This window comes from Oncorhynchus kisutch, linkage group LG19, assembly GCF_002021735.2.
Source record: "Oncorhynchus kisutch isolate 150728-3 linkage group LG19, Okis_V2, whole genome shotgun sequence".
Lineage (NCBI taxonomy): Eukaryota > Metazoa > Chordata > Actinopteri > Salmoniformes > Salmonidae > Oncorhynchus > Oncorhynchus kisutch.
In genome coordinates, this window is record NC_034192.2 from 48,169,479 (window position 1) to 48,187,841 (window position 18,363).

Sequence of the window (18,363 nt, forward strand, 5' to 3'; positions counted from 1 at the left end):
CACTCCTCTGGGCCGCTATCCCCCTACTTCTCCTGTCCCTGTCGCCCATGACCTCTGTGGCCACTCTGGCTTTAATCCGTCTCCATGCTGCACTAACCGGCTCTCCACGGCTGTAAAGTAAGGGAGTTAGGCGGGGGTGGTAGATGGAGAGAGGGAGGGGTAGGCGTAGAGAGAAGGGGAGACATCTTCATTAACAGACAGCAGGGAAAGCTAACCGACAGCCCCTCCAGACAGACAGGCAGACACCCTCTGACCATTGCACCCGGTCAGACTGGTGGTAGAGACCCCATAGGTCAGACACAATCGGGAAAGACGCGTTTGGAGCTTATCAGGTCTCCATTGTGTGTAAAGGATGTCAATTCGGAGACAGAAAGGAGGTTTAGAAAAAAAAACATCCTGGTTAATTGCAGTCCTCTCTGGCTCGCTTTTTGTTTGTTGGTGCAAAGTAAACCTAAGTTAACCCATTTAAGCTTAGAAATACTTAAGCATTGACTTTACTATGAATGAGAATGTGTCCCAGTGTCCCATAAAACATGATGCATAAAAGTGGAAAATTATGGAATTGTTCCTTTAACGTTCTTCAATGCAGCATAAACGGACACATGACCTACCTTGGTGTTGAAGCCCATGGCATTCTGGGAGGTTTTGTAGAGTTCCGGGTACTTCAGCATGTTCTCTTTCCTGCATGAACGCTCAAATATGCCCAGCGTGAGAGGAGGCAGAGCAGTGAAAATCTAAACACACAAACACACTAATGTCAACATATCCCCTGACAAAACTCAGAAATTAGGATAAAAGGTAGTAAACTCAGAATCTAAGCAGATTAAATTAATGGCCTGTTAGCAAAGACCATATCAGATACAATTTTTAGATGGGAATTCTATCATTCCACAGTGAATAACTCAATAAAAGCCAGGGTTTTTATAATGGCGAGGACCTTCAAGACGTTATTGATTCCATTACTTCGTTAGTGAAAACAAGGAGACACTAATGATGTCCTATTAAGATACATGTCTGGAAAGAGACAATTTGCTCACTATGATCAACAACATGAGATTATTCATCCTGTCCATTAGACAGGTCATCCCCAGTTCATCACACATTTGGGATAGCATGTAATCTAGTGGTTAAGAGCGTTGGGCCAGTAACCGAGTCGACTAGGTGAAAAATCTGTCAATTTCCCTGGAGCAAGGCCCTTAACCATAGCAAATTACAGGAGCAATTAAGGTTAAGAGCGTCTGCTAAATTGACAAACCTTTATTTTTTTTATGTGATAATAAAACATTTTGGGGAGGAAACAGTGTACACAGCATCATTGAAAACACACAAAAAATGCTTCACTTTTGCATTGATGGTCATATGCTGAAGTTATGACTGTGATTTTATTGAGTGGAGGCTGTTGAGTGTTTAGCACTTTTGGGCTTTTATTTTAATTCGACACGCTCCGTCTTGGACGAACATCTGCAACGCCCTTACTAGTTAGGTATTTTCGCTGCGCTAGTGTCATTTCTATGTGGTGTTGTAATGTTCCTCTCTGCAGAGAGAGAGACGGCGAAGAGGAGTGAGAGAAGAAGTGAAAGCAGTGTCAGTATTGTACAGTATGGCCGGGGTGCCCTGCGGACTGGTGGGCCGCATTAGGACATGCTCCACTGCATAGGCTCTATTCTCATTCAGGGTGCCAAGCATTGCCATGGGGGGGGATGCGGCCTGCTGCTTCTGACAGACTGCCTGCCGCAGAGTCATGGTTTATTGAGCTATTTTGAAAACAGCCAGAGCTGTGACTATGTTCTAATTTCTTGGTCGGTGACGAACTCACTTCCATTTGCGGGCCGTCAACGATGTGTGGGCAACTTCTCTCATCTCACTTCCTTCACTTTTTTTGTCTATGGACTTGGGTACATCTTTAATAAACAGTATAACACCACAAGTTGAAACCCAAACAATGCAATATTACAAATTTTTTAGCTTGTGTTACAAATGTTTTATTTCCATCCGTGCGCTCACTTCATTTGACAAACAAGAAACATGGTCCACACACACCAACACAGTTGTGAAGAGGGCACGACAAAACCTCTCCCCCCTCAGGAGGCTGAAAAGATTTGGCATGGCCCCGCAGACCCTCAAAAAGTTCTTCCATTGAGAGCATCTTGACTAGCTGCATCCCCGCTTGGTATGGCAACTGCTTGGCATCTGACTGCAAGGTGCTACAGAGTGTAGTGTGTACCGGACAGTACATCACTGGGGCCAAGCTCCCTGCCATCAAGGAACTCTACATCAGGCAGTGTCAGAGGAAGGCCATAAAAATGGTCTAAAACTCCAGTCACCCAGGTCATAGACTGTTCTCTCCGCTACCGCATGACAAGCAGAACCGATGCACCAAATCTGGAACAAAAAGGACCCTGAAAACCTTCTACCCTCAAAGCCATAAGTAGTTAAATAGTTAACCAAACAGCTAACCAAATAGCTATCCGGACTATCTGCATTGAACCTTTTTGCACAAACATTTTTGACTCACCACATACAATGCTGCTACTGTTAATAATCTGTCACATTTCTAGTTATAGAGTGGGGCAAAAAAGTATTTAGTCAGCCACCAATTGTGCAAGTTCACCCACTTAAAAAGATGAGAGGCCTGTAATTTTCATCATAGGTACACTTCAACTATGACAGACAAAACGAGAAAAAAAATCCAGAAAATCACATTGTAGGATTTTTTATGAATTTATTTGCAAATTATGGTGGAAAATAAGTATTTGGTCAATAACAAAAGTTTCTCAATACTTTGTTATATACCCTTTGTTGGCAATGACAGAGGTCACTCTAGAGCAGTGATAGAAAATCTTTGGAGGGAGTTGAAAGTTTGTGTTGCCCAGCAACAGCCCCAAAACATCACTGCTCTAGAGAAGATCTGCATGGAGGAATGGGCCAAAATACCAGCAACAGTGTGTGAAAACCTTGTGAAGACTTACAGAAAACGTTTGACCTCTGTCATTGCCAACAAAGGGTATATAACAAAGTATTGAGATAAACTTTTGTTATTGACCAAATACTTATTTTCCACCATAATTTGCAAATAAATTCATAAAAAATCTACAATGTGATTTTCTGGATTTTCTCTCTCATTTTGTCTGTCATAGTTGAAGTGTACCTATGATGAAAAGTACAGGCCTCTCATCTTTTTAAGTGGGAGAACTTGCACAATTGGTGGCTGACTAAATACTTTTTTGCCCCACTGTATGTACATATCTACCTCAATTACCTTGTACCCCTGCAGATCGACTCGGGACTGGCTCCCTGTGTATATAGCAAAGCTATCATTATTCATTATGAATATGTTATTACGCATTTCCCGCAGTAAAGGGATCACGTCTGGAGTGCCATGGCAAATTAGTTCTCTTGCCAGAGAGCAACAGGGGAGGAGAATTATATAACATGCGCTTCCACAGTAATGTAAATCACATTACCACTCACCACATTGTACAGGCCGATGCACCAGCGCTCAAACAGAATCTGACCAGAGAATCCATTGACGAAGGCAAACCAGATCTGAAGGTGACAAAAAGGACATTAGATGTGCAACATTGATGAACAAAGGGACGCGAGGTGATTGTTTTTTTATCTTACCTGTGTCATTAATAACAAAAACATTTTGCCAACACAAAGACTATGGTTTCACATCTTTACTCAAAGTGAATATTTTCCATTTCAGCTGTCACATTTATCTTTTAGGTGTTTTTTCAAGCAGTAGATTGGGTTCCTTCATCAGTGATAGAAGTGCATGTGATCTTGCCCCCTCCTCCTTTTGAATGCATGCTTTCCATCACTGATAGTAATGGAGAGAGGTGCCCCCATTAGTCAATTAGCATCAGTCCATGGGTGTCCGAAGAGGATCTGCAGATATCACACCATTACGCTCCATCCCTGATGGGACACTCTTTACTGTCTAATGACAAAGAAACATCACATTGACACCTACTGCACATACTGTACCAATACAATACAATACCATTAATTCCTATAATGTTAACTTCCATTAAAATAAGGTATTTCCATTAGGTATAATCAAAAAGACATCCTGACATTAAGTAATATGCCCTTTACTAAAGGAATTGAAGAAATTTTTTCCAGGCAATGTAAAAAGAGCTAGAATGAGTCTATAATCTAATATTGGTCCCTTTGAAGTTCTGACCTGTGCTCAACACATCATTAGTCTCTGAAGGCACTGCCTCTCAATCTTTGGGGGGGGGGGCAGGAGACAGGGTCCAAGAATGACTGACTTAGTGGGAGTGGCAAAACGAAGCCTAAGAGATACCATTTCCACAGTGTAATATTTCCCATGGATTTAGCTCGAGATTACATATGAACATATAGTATATCAAGCCCACCGTTTCCCTCCAATGAGCCAGCCAGTGATATCCAAGTGACAGCCAGCCTTAGTGATGAGGCAGGAGCCATGGGGTTGGACAGACTGGCTGGATAAAGACAGCCTTGGATCTGCTCACCGAGGGGGGAGGTGAAGATAACTAAGATTCATATGGTTTAGATGCATGTTATCACCTCATTATCTTGATTAGTCAGACTTGTCTGGACACAGCTTCAACTGTCAGGCAAGAAACAAACTGCCACCACTTTGGAATACAGGGAAGGGTAGATTTTGCTGGTTGTTGTCTAAAACAAACTACTACCGAAAAATACGACTTTTTGGAGAAATATCCAGAGACTGCAACGATAACACATTTTGTTATTGATGGTGGACTTGTTTTCATACAAACAACGTAAATCGATTTCCAACCATTTCCAACAATTAATGAAAGCATATGACAGGCACAGAAAGAAACAGCTCGTCTCTGTGTAATTGTGTGGACAGACAGTGGCATTGGACAGACCCTCTCTGTTGGGTTGCTGTTCTGTGCCACGGCCACATTTCCTCGCTTCATTTAACTGCATTATGAAGGCCTGAATTACTACAAATTCTCAGTTCGGACAAAGGGCCTCACCCGCCACCTCCACCCACTCTTTACATGCCAAATTCCCAACCCACCAGCAAGGACCTTCCCATTCAATCGAGCGAATGCGCAAAAATGTTCCCAAAACAAATGTCTGTCACCCGCTCACCCCTCCTGTTCATTCCCTTGGGCGAGGAGAGTGAAGCAAGTGTGTGTATGTGCGCTCCTAAACCATAAACCCCACCCCCCAGCGCCAAATCTTCCCATCATCAGGTGCATGCATTCAGTTGTACAACTGACTAGCTATCCCCTTTTCCTTTCTACCATGATGCTGCTTTTTAAAGTGGGGGACAGTGGTGGTCAAATCCTGTTTCTTTACACACACACAAGAACATGTGACTGCCCGGGAGGTGTCTGGCATTGTGCTCCCTCACACAGAGGAATCTAGGAATCTGCATTTTTGGAGAAGGGCGTGTAAGTAAACATTTCACGGTAAAGTTTACACCTGATGTATTCGGAGCATGTGACATTTTGATTTGATTAAAGTCCCATGTTACAGTACATCATCAGAAATAAAATTGTGTTTAAGGGTCTGTCTTCACTAAATAATATATAGGCCCCGTTGCTACGGGTTACGGTGAGACGAAAGCCATGGAGCAGGTTAAACCGGCAGTATGATGTGGCTGGCCTAGCGAGCGGGTCAAAGTGCTGAATTAATTAAGGGCCGGCTCAATGAGGGGCTCCGGGCTGATATATTGTTGTGCTAAGTTTAAAAAGAAGCCTATTCAGAGCATGCTGTAACAGCTTCTGCCTGAGTGTTTTGGCCTGGTCCTTCAGGTCCCACCAGCACCCCTCTCCCTCTCTCTTGAGACAGATGCATTGATTCGCTCATTAGGGAAAGGTCCAGGCAGGGGTTTTTCCTTCTTATTTTTTCCCCTCAGCAGAGGGCTGCGGCTGACCTCTCCCAGTGCACATTTGGAAAAACAGATCTGAGGAAGGAAGGAAAGCAAGCCGCCAATAAAGAAGGTCCCTGGTAATTCATCAGCAGAATCAAAAATCAATGATTCTGAGACGCCGTCCCACAGCGTCTCTGTGGGAAGAAGTGGGTGGAGGGTGAGAGAGGAGTGACATTTGTCCTCAACAAATCACAGCACTCTTTGCCCCTATGCAGAACCCATGAAAAAATACCAACAGACTCCTTATCCCCCATTTAAAAAGGCAAAGGAGAAAGAGGGATGAAGAAACAGGAGCTAGTAAATATGCTGGAAACGTGTGGTGCTAAACAGGAGGGCACCCTGTGTTACAATGCTGGATGGGGCCCTGGTTTGTGGATGTATTCACAGTGTGGCACCAGTCAGCAGGCTGTGCTCTGCACTAGGGGAGCCCTCCTCTGTCGAGCTTGAGGCGTTGTCCAGGTTCTGAGCCCCGCCAAATGAGCTTCTTGTAATTACCTCATAAATGCCACTTGTCCATCAGTCTCTCTGGGGCCACTTGACGACGTGTCAATCAAACCAAGTAGGCCCAGCTAGACCAAACATTTGAATGAAGTCACTATGGCAACATCATTGAAAAGGTATCTTCTTTGAATGTGGCTCATCATTCCATTTTTTCTAATAGTTTTTGTTTAGTTGGTTTATCTTTGCAAAGATTATAGACAGAGGAAAGTACCGTATGACTGCTGCGTTAAATAACATAATTCTTTAGAGTATCTTCAGCTCCCTCATTTCCCCCGTAATGTTCTGATCATTAGTCTTCCTCCAACTATACCTCACAAAGTTATGAAAAAGTTAAAAGTCCTGTCAATTTAGAGTTCTCCCTCTGAATGAGTGTCCTGTCAGAAAAAGACAGCTCATTAGCTGGGGGGGGAGAGAGATGATGAGAAACCTGACTGGGGCATTGAATGGCAGCCCCACCTGTCCCTCCCTCACTTTCTGACTCTCAATTAACCTCCATCCATCCAGGGTCCCAACAAAACAGCAATTATAAACACAGCTGCTGCTCCCACCACCAGACATCTGTATATAATGACAAGACGGTCATGTCTCCGCCCTAACCAACGGTAGTCATTGTCCCAAATGGGGGGAAGGCACGCGACAAGCTTAAGTCCAAAATCAGCCCATAGAAACGCATTGGGCATACTTTGGACAGATTTTGGCGAGAATGAAAACTCTCGCTTGGCCTCTTCCTCTCGGTCTACACTGACATTTCCCTACAATGGCCTTGAAAAACCCTTTCCCCCCTCTATGCTTTTGAAACCACCAAAGGTTAATGCTAGGCAGTGAAGGAGAGAACAGAACAAGTGAGACCAGAGAAGGCCAGGTCAGGCTACAGTCCTCTATTCAATCTCCTAGCCAGCTATTCAGTTTTTAATGCGCACTGAAACAGACAATGTTCTCAGAGAAAAGTGAAAATGACCCTTTTCTACCTTTCTCCCCATTTCTTATTCAAGGACATGGCCTGGGAGCGGGAGAGTAAAAACATGTGCCTACAAAAGTAAACCTATTAGTGCAACAAATGTAACTTTTAGCCCTCCCCTGGGTTGCTAGTGTCTTGGCTGTCAGACCCTTACAAAACAGGGGTGTTTTATACTATACAAAGCAGCAAAACAGTGAAGAAAATCCTCTATTGTGTATATGAATCCCCTGAAGGAGGGTACAGAGAAGAAGGGGGAGTTACATTTTCAGGGTGTTAACAAAAGGTGTGCTGGGAAGAGACTCGCCTTGCGGACAAGCGGAGAGAAACAACCTGCTTATGAAAAGGGAAATTGTCTACTTGAAAGAGCGCTGGTGGCTGGACACAAGAGGCTAAATAAAATGGGGGTGGGGGGGTTCAGACAGGAAAACCACCACTAGTCATGTCCATGGATCATTTACATAAAGGAATGAGAGAGGGTCATATGGCCTGGTGTGTGATGAGAACCTCTGGTCTTTTGCTTTCATGTCAACATTTTTGCCAACTATTTCAAGTTCAAAGAGTGTTTCCCAGTGGGTGCAACAAGATTACACCAAGGGGGCAAAAGCCAAGACAACATGAAAGGAATTAGCATTTACATTTAAATGTCTAATTTCTGACCATACTGTGTATTTGCATCCAGCAGCAGCCCTTGATTGCATTTTGAATTAAATTTTTGTTTCTCATTTACATTTGGTATCCTATACCTAAATGGTTTGACAGACATCCAAGCTGTACTTAGCGAGTACACTGAGTCAAAGGGAAATGGTGAACGAGACAATATTCAAGGATCTGTGCGTCTATGATGCCCTATGAAAATGGGTTTCCTGTTGCTATGTCAACAAAAGGCAGATTACTACCATTCAAAATGGTTATGTTATGTTGGACATCAGTCTCTCAGAAGTCATGTCGTAACAGCGCAAAGTTAGAGGAAACCATTGAAAGACATGTTTTCTATAGTTTTGGGCCTTCATACAAAGACTAGATGCAGACATACTGGAATCCTTTGGGTTACGCCGAGATTTACCGCAGCACATAAACCAAAACCAAGATGAAAAAGGAGTTCAAAGATCAAGTGGCCCAGAAAAAGATGGCACATATTTCTGTACGGGTTGTGTCGCTTACAGTGTACATGCGCCGGGAGCATTTTTTCAGTAGTGGTGACATTCTCATGACATCATCAGGATGATTGGGCCCAGAAGACCCTTGTCTAATCTTCCAGTGCGCCTGGGAGCACACAGTGATGTCTCACTCAGGGGGAGAGGGGAGTGTGTCTGTATCACTGGCTCCCCAGAGGGACAGACATTTCAGGCACAAGGATTGCCAGCCAAAAGAGAGGGGGTAACTGTTTTTGAAAAAATGTTGTTGAAAAAAGTATTGAGAGATGAGAACTGAGTTTATTTATAATGTTTCCTTACTGTGGGGACATCAGACTTTATATATATTAGTCATACCAAAAGCGAATTGGCCGCTTCACTGCTTCAGGGAGCTTCAGGGACTTTCAGAAAAACATTGAGCTGTTCCAGAGGTGCAACTTCCTTCAGTCAAGTGTGTTGGGCTATAGATGAAAGCGTCCAAGCACCCTGTGATAAAGTTGGTGCTGATAGCAAGCCCTCAGCTTGTCAGGTCACTCTTGTTGGTAGATCTGAAGCTGCTATCAGCACAAGGTCTGGATTCTGTCAAATTCCATCCCAGACCACGGAGGCCAAGAGGTTTAACATGGTGAGCAGTATTCCTATTATCTATACTGCAGCTTTCTAAAAACTGGCAATGGATTCTTGGCGACTGGGTGTCAGTAAAGCAGAATATACATGGAATCTGTTTTATTCATGTTCTATTTTTCTGTATATAGACAGAGACAAATTGGCAAACTAGCATACAGGGCATAGGCCTAGTCATAAAAATATACTAAAGAGGAAAATCCCTTCACTTTAAGCTGGTAATGTCATGCGGAAAATCCACCTTTTATATACCAATCTAGTTTACTTCCTTACCACTGCCCTGGGAACCCTACGGAGGCTGTTCGTGTCGAGAGCTGCATGACTTACCTCGATGATGTACAGGACAATGTTCTTGTAGAAGCAATACAGGATACACTTGGATACGCGGTTGTAATTCCAGGCGCCGTGGACCAGCAAAAGATTCTTCAAGTATTTGAACTGCGTGGGAGGGAAGGGAGCAGAAGGGCCAAGATAAATGAATAACCTAAAAGTTGTAAGACAGGCATTATACAGTTTATATACAAAGTGTTCCTGGACAACCCAGGACCGGGGTTATGCCTTGAGAAAAAAAACAGCATTTGAGAGGAACTCTTGGATTAAATAAAGGAACAATCTTATCATCGTTTGAAAGCAGGAAACTGAAGGGCCAGAGGGGAGTTGAGGGCAAGGTCTTCACGGACACATTCCAGGCATTTTTCACAGTTTAATACAGCTTGGGCTTAGTTTTGCCTTAAGTTGTTGAAAAGGGGAGAGGCAGAGAGGGGGAACACTCTCCCATGGCTCAACATAATACTTTAATGGGTTTCTGATAATCCTACTATTTGGGGCATGCGGCGGACGTCATATTCGTGTAATCGCTTTTTGATAACGTTGATTAGATTGAGAAGGTTGCTCTTGGGGAACTGTTTTGTCTTGGTTACCGTCAAGCTTAGCAATTTAAAAACAATGCACATACTGTAACGCTGCTGTAGGGAAGCTCAACATCTCATCCTGTTTTCCAGTTCTATGTAACTTTAAGTAAATTACTTTTATGTAACATATAGGCCTTTATGAAGTCAACAGAATTGTGATTATTTTAACGGCCAAGTCGTCTTTCAGAGAAACAGTAGGGAGGAGACTGTATTCCATAGCAAATTAAAACGTTTAAGGGGATTCTGCTCTGCTGACCCCTGGCACTGTGGGATCAAACGGCCTGTATTCCCACAGCCATGAGCTGATGACGGATGGACAGCAGAGGTGCCTGGGCCCTGAACTTCATTCAGCTGATCTCAGAACAAGTTTCACAGTGCTGTTTGTAGATCTCAATCACATAGAACTAGAATGTATAGCTGACCTCACAAAATAGATTTCTAAGTAAATGGACAGTATTGTACTGTGCATTCTATTCAGGTAGTGTAATGCTGAACTGTCTTGCTATGCAGCTATGATGCTACAGTCTATATATAAATATATACATTTGGAGTGAGTCTGGACAGGGCTGTGGCCTGTATAGTACAATTCAAGGAAATATCTATTACAACTGCAAAGGTCGATTTTATTGCACAGTAAATTGAAGAAAGAACATTGATACATGCCAATGAGGGTGAAACACGCCTGAAAGCTAATTCGATACGTTACCGGGATGCAACCTAAACCGATTAAATGAAGCCTTCTGCATTCGTCATTCTGAATGTCATGTAGATAGATAATGGGGGCACTTAAGACAAGACAGTCTTTGTCAGAGTAATCCGATGCTATGGAGACAGCATCGTGCTTTAGTGAACTGGCCTTGGCCCGCTCACAGGCCCTGTGGCTATATGTACAGGCATAGGCAGCACATACCACAAAATAATGGAAGGAGACCGAAGAAAAACAACCCATGATGCAGTAGATAACGATGCAGTAGATAAACCCTGTCGCTTTTGTTACCGGCACAATGCTGCTTATGCAAGATGATTTTCAGACAAACTGGTTACTGAAGAAGAAAATCCTAATGTATACGCATTACAAGATAGGGTTTCTATATCGGTTCCTAACTGTGGCTATAGAATGAGGTGTGAACAGATGCCTGCCCTGCTGCTGCTCACCTGGGTAAACTAAGATGACCCATCTGATCCAGTGATACTAGCATACCTGCACAAAGTAAACCCCTTGAACCCTAACACTCCTCCCAAACTCCTCCCCTGTGGGAGTAATGAGATGCCCCTAGACAGGGTCAAGTTGACATTTTCCCCACTAATGGTTCATGTTAGGATTGGGGGAGGGGAAGCTGATCCTAGATCTGTACCTTGGAGAAACTTCACTCCGGAGCCCTCACCTGTGCAATAGAGTAGTCGGAGGAGTTGGCGGCCTGCAGGCCCTCGTTGCCAGAGATTCCCACGCCCACGTGTGCCGTCTGGATCATTCCCACATCGTTGGCGCCGTCGCCGATGGCAAGTGTGATCACCTTCACCTGCTTCTTCACCATCTCCACCACCTCAGACTTCTGCAGCGGAGACACCCTAAAGGAGAGTAGGAAGTGACGCAGGACGTTAGAATGAGATGGCATATGCTTGGTTTTACTGTCCGTTTCATGGAAATTCATATTTTTTGGGGAGTCTGCAAAACAGATGACACTTTCAGCCATTTTCCAGAAATGACAAATCTAAGCGAGGTGCAGATATCTAGACAATGCGGATTAATACAAAAGAAAGCATTCTGTATAGTTCATCACGTAATGCTTTCCTCAAACTAAAGAACAACGAAGGGAGTAACAAAGGTGGGTTGGTGCCGAGTCGACTTACAACAAAACACAAGGCCGAGGCTGTACTCGAAACGACGTCTTTCAAACAATGTCGCTTTAGGTATTACACAAGCAATTTCTAATTTTCTGGATGATAATTCGACGAATTCCGTGGCTGCGGATCTCATCCACCCCTGACCCCTGGCTGACCTCCCTGGCTGCCTGCAAAACCACTCATGTGATGGATCTCCCACTTCCTGTGGTCCCTCCTTTTTCGAGCTCTCCAACTTTTACCCCTGAAATGACAGGCTGAGTCTTACAGGCTTCCGGAGCTCCAAGCTACAGAGCTTTCTTTGCCTTGGCCCGGGTCGAAGATATGGAATGCATCCAAAATGGCACCCTATTCCCTATATAGTACACTATTTATGACCAGGGCTCTATATAGGGAATAGGGTGCCATTTGAGATGCACTCCATGATGTACAGCTACAGTACAAAAACTCTCAAGAGAAGGTGTTGGAAACTGGATGTCGTGGTTAGGGTTAGCCCAACCCTGTGAGACAGGTTTTTTCTACATGCCTGAAGAGACCTCCTTGTTCATCTCCCAAGGTCTGTTAGCGCTCAGGGTGCTGTATGTCTTCTATTGGATCACGGCAGTGTGGCACCCATATGTAGTTTGTTGTCCCTAAGAAACGTGGCACTGATTTCTGTCCAGACCTCTTCACAGCCTCCTGAGCACTCCAGTACTTTATTTATGCAGCAAGTGCAAATCAACACACGCCGGTAGCTTCGTAATTCTAACGTTACCATTTGTTGGGGGACAACCTCAAGTTTTAAATTGCTCTTGTAAAATACATGAACTGCACACTAAATGATTACCTTTCCGGGCAGAGCATAAACCTTTGAATGCTCAGGTTTGCCCTGATTTGCTCCTACGGTACATTAGAATAAAATTGTACTCCGATTTAATGCCAACTGAACTAACAACTTTGGGATTCTCTGTACTTGGAGTCTTGGTTCTCAGTTCTCTCAACAGGAAACATCCAATGAGCGTCTGAACCAGAGTACAGTGTGTCTTCTGTGTGGTTCTAACACTTTTCGAACAGTAAATGGGGAACTTATGAACTTGAATGTACTATGTACACACCCTATAGTGTAATGCTGTTATAGGTGACTGGGCCTTACCTGCAGCATATCACCGCTTTACAGGACAAGGCAAGGTCTAGGAAGTACTGCCGTGCTCCAAACGTGAGGGCGTATTTTAGCGTATTTCCGTCGATGATGAGAGCGAAATCGTTCTCCTTGTAAAGGGCGTCTCCCAGCATTCCACAGTGGTGGCTGAGGGTCTCCCTGGTTGCCTGAAAAGGCACACATTTTCTCATCATTAGAACTATCTAAGAGAGAATATATGATACAAATTACAATGAAGCAAATTAAATATGGTTATCAATGAAATGCTTTTGATAGAACACTATGCTAGGCAACCCTATTCTCCAGTGATTTCATTGACCTTATCATCGATCCCTTTATCATTTTTACAGTGCTATTATGACATATGGTAAAGATTATTCAAACTTGCCAAGCCAATTTACATTTGCTAGATGATAGAACATCATAAGAAAATAAATATACACAACAATAAATAAGGCATACTCCATTAGAAATGGTTTGATGGTTCATTTGGAAAAGCATAACGTCACACGGCATTAATACCAATAGCATAGGAAAGAGAAAAGAGGGATTCTACTCTCTCACTGCACAGTTCCATCATTTTGTTCTCAGCAACCAAGTACTGTACATTTGTCTGGGTTTACAAGTAATTTTTCAGGAATGTCCCTAGCCAGCTGAATTTCTTCAAACTGGAAGCCAGGAATATTTCCATATGCTGATTAAACCTGGATGATTTTAATAACTGCCGACTTGAATAATATGGATACTACATTTACCCCTCTGTTGGTTTTATGTTTCAAACTCAGAATTACTCTTCAAATGGCAAATAGGGCCTTAAATAAGAGACTGTTATTCTAAGGCTTAGGGTGTGCTGGCGGATGGGTGGTGTTTGGCTTGGGAATGCACTGAACCTCTATATAATTTCCCCCATAAAGAGTGATTCCTCGGATCATCTGCTGGAGCGAAGGCTCGTATGTATGGGCTCCCGTGAGGACAGACACCCTAGACATATGTCATTGGGATCCGCCATCCTCTGCATTTCATGACGGAAACCAAGAAGCGCATACCTAGATACGATTTCCACAGATCTCAGGTGAGTACTGTGCTTGAAAGCCCATTCGAAAGTTCAAAGTCATAACCTGGCTTGTGAGCGTCCTCGGCGGCCCCATCTTTTATAAGTCCCTAAATCAATAAGGGCTGTTAAAAAGTTAAGCCCCTGCTCTCTCCACTCTCCGTTCTCTTATTAAGCTGCCGTAAAGCAGCTGTCCTCCATGTTTGACCTGTGTTTTACATGCCTATTGGACAGACTATCCAGACGCCCGGCCAAGAGGCGATTACTAAAACCCCAAACAGAGAAAAAGGTTTGGGACGTGAATGGATGCATTCTCGAGTTGTGTGTGATATAGTGCTATGATGACAAGCGATGCTGAAATGCCATAAATATTGAGGATGGCCAGGAAGATGAAGTGCCCTCTAATAGGGGCGGCTATAGCCAACATCCTGCACTCAGGAAAGCCCAGGATGGAGATGGACCTAGTCGTGGTGACATCATCTGTGCATCTGGAGAAAACTTCTCCAACCATTTCCCAGATGCCAAACCCATCAGGAAATGAAACCCCAAACAAGGATCCATTTCCAAGAGTGACCGGAACAGGTATGGATGTGCTTATAAAAGAGGATTGCGACCATGAGGTTCTGGGGCCATGGGCTTGGTTAATGGAAATAAGATATAAGACTGCTTAATTAAAACAACATGGATGAAACCTGATCATATTTATTTGGGCAGTAGGATACATTGCATCTCCTAGAGCAATGGTTCCCAAACTTTTTTTACTCTGGCCTCACTTCCATTATTGGGGATCAACATTGTCCTGTATATTCTCCTGTATGACTAATAGCCCATAACTATGAAGTGACTCAAACGATTGTAAAGGGAAACTCATAAAGAAGGGTGGAAAGTCGCCCTGTTTGCCCATGGGAGTGGTAGACTCCGGCAGACTGGTGTGGTCTGAAGAGTGAGGTCAGTGTGTGAGACTCATAGGTATCCACTTCCGGCCGTGTACGAGATCGAGGGCATGAACTGGGTTACGAGACCTAGATGGGCCCTTCCACCCGAAGGTGGTCACACCTAACGCATTGAACAGATGGCTCGGCCGGGCATGAGCATTATGCAACGCAGGAGTGACCTAGTGGTCATGAATGAGGCTTGGGAAGGGTCCGTTCAGGAGGGTTAGATACCTAAGGGCACTGACGGGGCCATGCAACCCTCTTCTGGCATAACAAAGCTCTGAAACCCAAGCTTGAAGGACAATATTTGGAGAGAAAGGCCTCAGGTTTCAAAGCTGACCGACACACAGAGAGAGAGAGTGAGAGAAAGAGACAGATGGGGGGGCTAAAGAGGTAGAGAAATTTAACAAGAGAGAGGAGATAGGGAGGAGTGCAGCTGTCAGGATTTCTCCACATGAGTGTGCCCATTCTTGATCGGGGCCATAAAAGGCCACACAGGCTTGCAAGCGCTGGGGTGTGCTGCGGAAACAGCTACATCATACAGTGAGCATAGTATCACATTTGATATCGGAATTCAACCATGGAACAATTTTTTTTTAGATTTCTAACAGGGTGAACACTAATGTATGGAAGCATGTGTACAGTACTGACTTTGTAAAGTATATGTCTGGGAACGTATGTGCTTGGATACAAGTGATTTATCACAAAATCACGATAACCACAAACAGTGCAGCCATTTGCTCAAGTAGGGTACCCATTCTCCCCCCCCCCCCCCGCCCCCATTTCCACTGAGGTATTTTAGTGCTAATGCTACTTGTCTCCTTCTAAAGCCTCTTTGTTATGGCTATACTGACCAGTTTAGCCTATGTGAATAGGTTGTGTTTGGTTTAAGAGTGGCTAATCAAGACTTTGAGCGCCATTGTTGATGCAACTCTTGAGTGATGTCGCAAACATGACACACTTGACAGGGATTCCGAGTTAGAGGACGTGTATCCATTAGTCTCGTACAGTTCTATACAACCTTGGACTGACCCAAAGAGGGGCATATCCGACCCAAAGAGGGGCATATCCGACCCAAAGATACATAAAGCACACAGACCTATGCACATCCGTGCACATACCAACATCGACAACCCACACAGGAACGCACACTACCCAGTCAGTGTGTTCTCCAGGCCCAGTGTTCAGCCATGGCAGCGCCAGTCAGTGTGTTCTCCAGGCCCAGGGAGGGGAGATTTAGCACCCCTCCCCGGGCCTAGAGAGATCTCGGGCCACTTTCAAGCCTTCTAAAACTTCACCCTCTCTTTGAGAACTGTTTCTAAACACGGAAAGGGGGGGCGCACTCCAATTACTCTCAGGCTCAAAATGAGAAGAACTCCAATTCCCAGCAGCACCGCTGACAGGACCTCTGTTCATTGAGCCTGAATGAAGGGGGGAGAGAATTCCTCCATATTTTACAAGAAAACTTATAGGCATCTGCTGAGCCACAGGAGAATAGGAGCTGACATTTCAAAATAGGCCATCCGCGTGTTTTATGCTTTATGAACGGCGGTGTCTGAAACTTCTCTCTACCTCCATTTATCACGCTAACCAGCCGGGTTGACAGAGTGAAGGTCGTCGGTCATAGCTGTATCCCCTCCTCCATCACCTCTGTGCATCCCTCACTACTGCTCCGGCACACTGGGCTCACACAGTGAGCGCTTCCTCCTCCGTCCTCTGCTCTGCTCCCTCGCTTCCTCTCCTGGAGTACAGCAGCAGTCTCTTTTCCACCTTTACATCCCTCCAACAACATTCAAGACTCCCTGCTGACCTCTTCCCCCTCTACTTTTAAAGCGGTTTAGGGTTGGGTGGAGGGGTCCCCCCTGGGTCGCCTTCTGTTCTTTTCGCAATCTTGCAGAAGGCAGCATGCAGGGCTCTGGCTATGTGCTGACCGACATCTCTCTCTCCAACCAGGCCACTAGGCCCTGTCAGAGCCTCACAGCCCCAACCCTACCAGAGCCCGTGACTAGCTGGGGTATACTTCACTACAATCCTCTGGATGGAGGCATCTTTGGACCAAACAGATCAGCTCTGGAAAAAGATTTTAAGTGAAAATATTATTTATTTTATTTCACCTTTATTTAACCAGGTAGGCCAGTTGAGAACAAGTTCTCATTTACAACTGCGACCTGGCCAAGATAAAGCAAAGTAGTGCGACACACAACAGAGTTACACATGGGATAAACAAACATACAGTCAATAACACAATATAAAATATATATACAGTGTGTGCAAATGTAGTAAGATTAGGGAGGTAAGGCAATAAATAAGCCATAGTGGCAAAATAATTGCAATTTAGAATTAACACTGGAGTGATAGATGTGCAAGTAGAGATGCAAAAGAGCAAAACAAATAACAATATGGAGATGAGGTAGTTGGGTGGGCTATTTACAGATGGGCTGTGTACAGGTGCAGTGGTCGGTAAGCTGCTCTGACAGCTGATGCTTAAAGTTAGAGGGAGATATAAGACTCCACATTCAGTGAATTCTGCAATTCGTTCCAGTCATTGGCAGCAGAGAACTGGAAGGAGAGGCAGCCAAAGGAGGTGTTGGCTTTGGGGATGACCAGTGAAATATACCTGCTGGAGCACGTGCTACAGATAAGTGTTGCTATGGTGACCAGTGAGCTGAGATAAGGCATGGCTTTACCTAGCAAAGACTTCTAGATGACCTGGAGCCAGTGGGTTTGGCGACGAATATGTAGCAAGGGCCAGCCAACAAGAGCATACAGGTCACAGTGGTGGGTAGCATATGGGGCTTTGGTGACAAAACGTATGGCACTGTGATAGACTGCATCCAATTTGCTGAGAATAGTGTTGGAGGCAATTTTGTAAATGACATCGCCGAAGTCAAGGATCAGTAGGATAGTCAGTTTTACAGCATGAGTGAAGGAGGCTTTTCAGCGAAATAGGAAGCCGATTCTACATGCTTAATGTGAGTCTGGAAGGAGAGTTTAGTCTAACCAGACACCTAGGTATTTGTAGTTGTCTGCATATTCTAAGTCAGAACCATCCAGAATAGTGATGCTAGGCGGGCGGGTAGCAATCGGTTGAAGAGCATACATTTAGTTTTACTAGCATTTAAGAGCAGTTGGAGGCCACAGAAGAAGTGTTGTATGGCGTTGAAGGTGGTTTGGAGGTTAGTTAACACCGTGTCCGAAGAAGGACCATATGTATACAGAATGGTGATGTCTGTGTAGAGGTGGATCAGAGAATCACCAGCAGCGACATCATTGATATATACAGAGAAAAGAGACGGCCCGAAAAGTTAACCCTGTGGTACCACCATAGAGACTGCCAGAGATCCGGACAACACTGGGGATGACACTGA

General features: G+C 44.4%; 1 protein-coding gene across 6 annotated transcripts in view; it reads right to left on the reverse strand.

The window, feature by feature from the left end:
* The window catches only part of atp8a1 (ATPase phospholipid transporting 8A1), a 193,421-nt gene that overhangs the window by 34,322 nt on the left and 140,736 nt on the right, over window positions 1-18,363 (reverse strand). For all 6 annotated transcript variants that reach the window (XM_031798420.1, XM_031798419.1, XM_031798418.1 and 3 more), the window contains 5 exons: window positions 13,004-13,176; window positions 11,415-11,598; window positions 9,446-9,556; window positions 3,472-3,546; window positions 612-734 (listed from right to left, as the gene is read on the reverse strand). In XM_031798420.1, coding sequence (XP_031654280.1) covers window positions 612-734; window positions 3,472-3,546; window positions 9,446-9,556; window positions 11,415-11,598; window positions 13,004-13,176 — 666 coding nt within the window. The remainder of the gene's footprint in view (window positions 1-611; window positions 735-3,471; window positions 3,547-9,445; window positions 9,557-11,414; window positions 11,599-13,003; window positions 13,177-18,363) is intronic.